At 34.4% G+C, this 7,688-nt stretch overlaps 1 protein-coding gene across 1 annotated transcript; it reads right to left on the bottom strand.

Moving 5' to 3' along the window:
- Positions 1-277: 277 nt before the first annotated feature.
- LOC146937122 (uncharacterized) lies at positions 278-4,183 on the bottom strand. The gene is made up of 5 exons (XM_085749341.1): positions 3,885-4,183; positions 3,187-3,322; positions 2,984-3,036; positions 2,720-2,810; positions 278-1,332 (listed from the first exon to the last, which is right to left on the bottom strand). Exons 1-5 carry the CDS (start codon positions 4,181-4,183, stop codon positions 307-309), a joined length of 1,605 nt encoding a protein of 534 aa, XP_085605467.1. The 3' UTR covers positions 278-306.
- Positions 4,184-7,688: the final 3,505 nt, after the last annotated feature.

Raw genomic sequence — 7,688 nt, 5'->3', positions numbered from 1 at the left:
AGGCTGTGTCACATTTTATTCAAAATATACCAACTGTCAACCCTAATTGTCTATTGAAGTAGTTGTCTTTTGTCCATTATGTCTTATTCAACTTTTCAGGAGAGGTCGTTATGTCAGAGACACACAGTCAACATAGTATAACGATTAGAACAATATTTACTTAAAATATCCAAATTTCAAATACCTCAAATCTAATAAAGATGATAGTTCATAGCAACATATAAACACAACAACAAAAATAAAAAGAAATCATTCAAGTATCACCAAGAACATGAACAGAAAATGGAGAATAAGGCCCAAAACATCTTACACTTCCAGAGATCCATTGCCCAACAAGACAGCAAGATAGCCCATTCGATGCTTGCATGAGGAATCAAGATTGCTAAGAGGCCTCCATTTGACATCCCATGCCACCTTTCCATTATGAGCTAGGCATGACACAACTCTAGGCAATGCTACATTTTGTGGAATGGGACAAGTAGATGCTTGAGGTTCCAATACAGGGCTACCATGTGGTTGATGATTTGCCTCATTCTCACACTGAATCAATAATGGCCTACTTGTATCTGGGCTACAACTTCTTTCCCTATGATTAATATCCAACCTACTTCTTGCAACAAGAGTTTCTGAATCGTATGCAGAAGCAGCTTTCTTGGCATTCTTTCCCTTTGTATTCGGAGCAGCTTTCTTAGCATTCTTTCCCTTTGTATTCGCAGCAGCTTTCTTGGCATTCTTTCCCTTTGTATTAGAAAATTGTTGTGAATGATGTTCATCAGAACTGCCAGGAACTACATCTGGAGAAATAAATTCAGCTGAATCTGGAAGTTGAACAGTAAGAGGAACAAATTGGTTCTCACAATTTGGATCACTCACTGTTCCATCTTTTGAATTCTTTTTCGGTCTTCCTTTAGGCCTTTTTTTACTCTTGTATGTAATACGAAGTATTTCTTCATTGTTTTCATTATTCCCATTTGAGACACTACCAGATGCTATGTACTTGGTCCCACAATTTGTACTATCCACTGCTATTACAGTTGAATTCTTTTTTGGTCTTCCTCTTTTTCTCTTGTTTGTAATAGGAGATATTGCTTCGTTGTTTTCAGTAGGATTCTTTCTAGGCCTTCCTCTAGGCCTCTTTATTTCTATCGATTTGTCATTTGTGCACGTGTCTTTTTTAGGTTTTTTTTCCTTCTTCCCGGGGAGATATGATACTTCTTCGCTGTGTTCCCTGATATTTAGAAGACACCATATTTGCACGGCACCTCTGCCAGTAAGTGAGGCACCCATTTTGTGATAAGATGAACCAGGCGGATGAGCAGCAACAGCAATGAACTAAACCAAGTATCAGAAAGAAGGTCATTTAAGTACAACAGTCGCAGAAAATGAAAATTATTTCCTACTTCCAAGTCTGGAACAAAGGTAAGTGCATCATTTTACTACATATATGAATATAGGTGCAGACACACAATTAGAAAGCAGACCACAAAACTATCAAAATAGGTATATGTATGGAGTAGGTAGTATGTAGAGCATTGCAGAATTTTAAAATAAATTTGTTAATCTTGCTGCTATGTAATCATGACATCGTTTTACCAGTGTCTCCATCATAATTAACAAAAGGATTTAGGTAAGCCAGGTGGTAATTTAACATGGTGTCAACTAGCTATTAGGCCGAGTCCATGGCATCTGACATTTGGCATACAGAAAATGGTGAGGAAGATAGTACTGATATGAAAACTCAGTTTTCTACTTAAGCAAAAAAAGTGAACGACAAAAAGGAATTACCCACATCACAGGGGATAATAGCAGCAACAGTGATGCTATACCACTATAACGTGGTGGAATTTGGACAAACCGCAATTGTGTATACTATTTAGTACAAAATGCTATCAAATAGCGACTATAGTGGCGATATAGTACTATTGCTGAGAGGAATTTTAACAATCCACTATCTGAGATTGACAACACTGTCAAACAACATTATAATGACTCCTAGATCATTTCTAGTGATAAACCATTTAAATCTAAATCCTTTTAACAGTTTGGAATAAAAAATTTCTAGATCTCTCTACCTCTCAATACATGTCCAAACCACCTAAGGCAGTGTTTTTCCATTTTTTCAAAAATATGTGCTACCCAAACTTTCTCTTTAACGCATTCATTGATTTACAGATCTTACAATTGTGTGATAAAATTCTCTTAAAATTGAGAAGTAATTTTCGATCACAAAGCAGGCTGAAGCCCCTTTGCATCTCACCCACTTGAATCCTTTAGGTTAATTTCGCTCTGTTTCATTGTTATTTGTTTCATGGATCCAAAATTCTTAAATTGTGTTGAATTTGGTATGCTATGGTCTACAATTTCCACCTCTATTCTACAATTATGTGCCCCTTGCTTATAATATATGCCGTACACTATGTTTTACTGCTACTTCTACTCACACATTCGGAAAATTCATTGTTAAATGAGCAATCACCCTTAACTCTTAAAAGAACAATACGCTGGTATGCCATATACTATGTGCCCCTTACCTCACCATCAAACTTCAAATAAAATCTCCCTCAACGTATGAAACATCACACTCAACCATGAAAAAGACAGAATTGACTGTTGATATTGCATTCAAACTTCAAAGACTTCCCAAAGAAGTAACAAAACAATATAAAGAACTAATATTAAATGTTCAATATATGTCTAAAACAAAGACAAAACAAAGTACCTCACATTTAATTGAACAATCAGGCTCCCCATGCATCCTAGGACACCAATCTAATGCCCATACAGAACCTCCAACATTCATCACAAAGTCTCTGCTCCAACAAAGTGTTTAGCCAAGTTAAACAATAATCAGCGACAAAATACTTAACTTATCAGCAAGTTAAAAAATAAGTGTTACGCGAAAAATAAAATACAAACAAAAACTAAACTCCATAGAAATGTCATTGAATAAACCACGACAAAATAAGTTAATATCAAACCATACTTGGATTCTTGAGGTTTGGCATCCCCAAGTTGCTCCTCCTTTTGCATATTATGCTGAAAAGAACACACACAATGATAATGTCTAGAAAGTCTAGTTATCACTAATTTATAACTTCAACCTAAAAGCAAAATATATACTTAATATACTATAACTTCATGCCTGGCAAACAATTAAATTAGAGTAAAATATAGGAGGACTTGTACCTTAGGAACAGTGGCAGATGAAAACTGAGGTAAGTTTATGTCATCTTTGATATCATTTCTCTCATAACACTCAGAGCTCCCAATTCCGTAAGTAAACCTAATGCTTTTAGATGGATATTTAAAATCCTTCCATTCTCTGCACATTTAATGGTCAACCAAAAAAAGAAATTAAGGGGTTGTTTGGAAACTTCTAAAAACTATATAGTCAATATATTGAAGATATGTTTTAATCTCACGAAACCCAACTTAGAGATTCGGTTCATAAAAAAGAAACAATTTCAAAGTTGATTTTATTTTAATCCAACTTTCCCTTCCCTCTTCAAGTAAATATTTGATTGGATAGACATAATTGTAGGAACCACTTAGTCATTCAATGATTATTAGAGACACTCATGTAACTCAACTGTAGAATAAAGTAGACCTTACATAGATTAGCACTGCCTTATAACCAACTCAAAGAGTTGGTTAGGATTGATTAGGCGATAGTGATACAAACTGAGGTTACATGATATATATCATAGTTGTCAATCCAGAGCATCATAGCTGATACATATTCAACGATAATAAAACCAAATCGTATTGCTCAAGAACAAAACACATTTGCCATTTCTTCACAACAGATTAACAGCAACAAATTCAAAAAACTCATGAAACAATTAGTTCTTTGCAATCATACCTTAAAAGTGACGGAAGAAAACATTCTCTTGATCTCGCTTTGCTCAACAGCAGTGTTGCGTTCTTCTTCCCCACAGAGTTTAGCAATGGTGTCCATGTCTTCAAAGAAATTCTCGACAGAGATATCAAACAAAGAAACCTTAGGGTTAGCACCACTGCTGGTACTACCACCACCACCTTCATCATTTGCCGCTGTAGCAGAATCATCAGCAACTCTTTCGCTCTCTTTATTTGCCTTCGTCTTTTTCTTCTTTTTCTTCTTCTTTTTCTCTTTGATATTAAATAGTGTGGCAAAAGTTAGGTTCTCATTTTCCTCTTCCATTACTCTCTTGTTTGCAATTGCAGGTGAACTTCAAAAAATCCCAGAACTGATATTCAAACCCTGGACAAGCTAAAACCCTGTTCTGTTGATAAACAACGCCTTAATCCCTTTTGTGAAAGGTAAATGCCCTTTACTTTACCTAGGTGGACAATTTCAAATAAATTAATTAGCAATTTTCTCAAATATTATTCACGCACCCAACCTCTATAAGCAGTTAGACAAAATTAACTGAATAATAATTTTAGGCCCACCAATAAATTAATTCATAATATTTGAGGGGCCAATACAATTGAATTTAAACTTTGTATAGTGAATGTAGCACTTAACAGTTAAAGCAGAACATGAAGAAACAACGATCTGAATTTTAAAGTGATACTTGAAAACCAAAACAACAGTATGAACATATACAAAAAAAAGACCGTACAATTATCAGAAGAGTTCCATGACGATCTCAAATATCTAAAAACATTAATGCTAGTGATAAAAAAAAGCCATCAAAAGAGAATAGAATATGTCATATTGATGCTAGATTTCACATCACCATCCACACAAGCAACTAATGTTGACCGAGAAGTTGCAGATCTGGAAGGTATGCAAGAAGAGAGCAGCCAAAAGCAGCAAAGATTAAAATGTGAAGTCCACGGAAAAATAATTTAATCACTCATTCAAGAGGAGGCATTGCCACTTGAACTTAACCATTGCAATTATCAAGTTATCAATCACAGGGACCAGTTTACAAGGTGAAAATAGAATGCTGAGTTCTATTTAAATGAGCAGAAAATAGATAATTCTAGTGAAATTAGCAAACAACCGGACCAATAAGGCAGATGAAACCCATGTCCGAAGATTAATGATTTCAATGAGCTAAGAAAGACATCTCAGAAAAATTAACTGAAATAATTTTAGGCCCACTAATATGTTAATTCATAATTTTAGTAACCTAATTATAATATGAAGGGACAATAAAATTGAATTTAAACTTAGTATATTGGATGTAGCACTTTACAGTTGAAAGCACAACAAGAAAAAACAAAAATCTCATTTTAAAAGTGATACTTGAAAACCATAACAACAATATGAACATAACACAATAAACACCATACAATCAGCATGATTATGAGAGAAGTTCCAAGAGGATCTCAATAGCCACAGATATAAATGCTAATGATAATCAAGCGAATCAAAATAAAATATTATATGCCGTTAATGCTAGATTTCACATGACCATCCACATAAGCAGGAAGAGAGCAACCAAAAGCAGCAAAGATACTTCAAATGTGAGAAGCCGTTACCTGCTACTGCGACTGCGACGACAACGCTCGGAATTTTCTCAAGTTCACTTGATTAACCTAAAATGCAATTTCATGTCATTCTGTAGCTTCAACAAATCGTATAACTAAAATCAGATGTTAAAAAATAGCCTAAATCAAGTTCAGCTTTGAAATTAAAACAATAAACGTAAATCCCCAAAAGTAAAGCATTGATCTCAACGTCAACAACAAAAACAATAAAAAGTAAAAAGGGGCAAAAAACCCTAATTTGTTCGAAATCAAAATACCATCAATAACATTTTGGGATGTGCACATATTTCTTGATTGAATTTAATTTGATGTAAGCAAATTAGTAATATGGTTTTCAGTTTGTTTGAACTGAACTGAACTACAATGGAACAGTACAGACCGAACTGAACTGGTTCTTCAAAATGGTGAACTGTTTCGTTTAAAAAAAAAACTGAACTGAATCAATGTTAACTTAAATGGTTTTTTTCCAGTTCTGTTTGAACTCTTACAATATTCTTTGAACTGAACTGTTAACAGGAACAAACAGTTTTTCCTACAAGCAATCCAAACAATTTTAACTAAAATATCTTGACAAAAATCTCCAAAATGAATTAAGAGTTTGAATAAGAACTATTTAAGATCAATGTTGACATTGATTCAATGTTGCCAGCAGCATTACACATAAGTAAACCAACATCACAAATTAAGATCAAATCACTATATAACCAAAAAAAAAAAGCAAATCTGATAAGCTGCAAGCATAATCAACAAACAGGTAATTCCTCTAAGTTTCTCTATGGTCTCTGCAATTTTACTAGGAATAGGACCAGACAATTCATTACTACTCAAATCCAAAACAACAAGTTTCTCTGAGAACACAAGCCTTGAATATATTATACAACCTTTCCCATCCAAGGTAGGAGTGCCAGAACTAAACAAGTTTATAATCAAAATTAGTGAAAAATCACTGTTACCATAGAGGAAAACAATCATAGTGAAAAATTAACAAACACAGTGAACACAAACATTTCGTATTTCGACTTGATACAAAACTGATCCTAATATTATCAATCATTTTACTTGGAGGCTTTCCAATTAACAAACAAACGCAGTGAACAAAGTAGCATATTTTACTAGCATATGAATATAATCCAGAAGTGAACAAAGTCATAATAAAACCATCACATATTCACAATTTAGTACAGTTTCACACATAATATAAAAATTCAAAGAATATCGAAATGCAATGCATGAAATTGAATGAACCAATTTAGCATTTGAAATGGAAGAAATTTGTGAACGAACCTTCAATTGAAATTACCAGAGAGAGAAGCGCCGAGGAGCATCAAATCTCATCTCATCGCGGTGACGGTGTCGCTTCGGATTTAAAACCGCGCTTTTTACTGATTCTTTACACGACTAAACCCTTACACTGTGTTTGGTTTGGTTGAAATAAGAGAAAGAGAAAGAGATTGAAGAGAAAGGTTAACGTTCTTCTGTTTGGTTTCAAGAGAAAGAGCATAGAAAGTGATTCATTTTACAATTTTACGCCTTTACCCCTGTCTTCTTCATCAGTTTCGCTGCACATCTCCAAATTGCGAAATAATTCGGCACATTTTCTTTTGACAATCAACTCAGTATTTTTTTTTTCAAGTGCTTCGCACGGGGTGGATTGCTTTTTCTCGGATAATTTTGTTTGCAAACACATATTTGTTAACGGTTAAAAGTGAACTGATTGTCAACATAGATATTACATGCTTATAAATATAAAAAGTCATGGTCCATAACATGCCAAATCCTAGATAGTTCTACCATAAACGAAACCAAAACAGAAGTTATGCAACATAGATTCTAAAGTAGTTGTGTTTGATGGATTACAAAGTTAAATTTCCAAAACGTTCCCATCATCTTCAATTCCAAAAGTAACCACCTCCTTTCGTTGTTTACTGGTCGTGGATGTGTCTGACATACATCTTGGTTGGTGGATCTTCCAAATCAAAGATCAACATGTCACCCTCTTGTAAGTCGCGGTCTATGACGAAGTCAGACCATTCACCACCCAAAGATTTCTCGGCATTTCCCCTGTCAGCAGTTGTTACCTTGCAATTAAATGTCTTGTGTGTCTCGACATCCTCTAAAGTCATCCTTAGATGCTTTCTCTTCAAGACCCTTCTGGATATTTGATTAGGAAAATGCTGTATAAAATGAAATGTGGTATGTTATCT

Source organism: Medicago sativa, chromosome 3, assembly GCF_051527215.1.
Source record: "Medicago sativa cultivar Bolivia chromosome 3, Bolivia_mono, whole genome shotgun sequence".
Lineage (NCBI taxonomy): Eukaryota > Viridiplantae > Streptophyta > Magnoliopsida > Fabales > Fabaceae > Medicago > Medicago sativa.
This window is presented reverse-complemented; position numbering and strand designations above follow the sequence as displayed.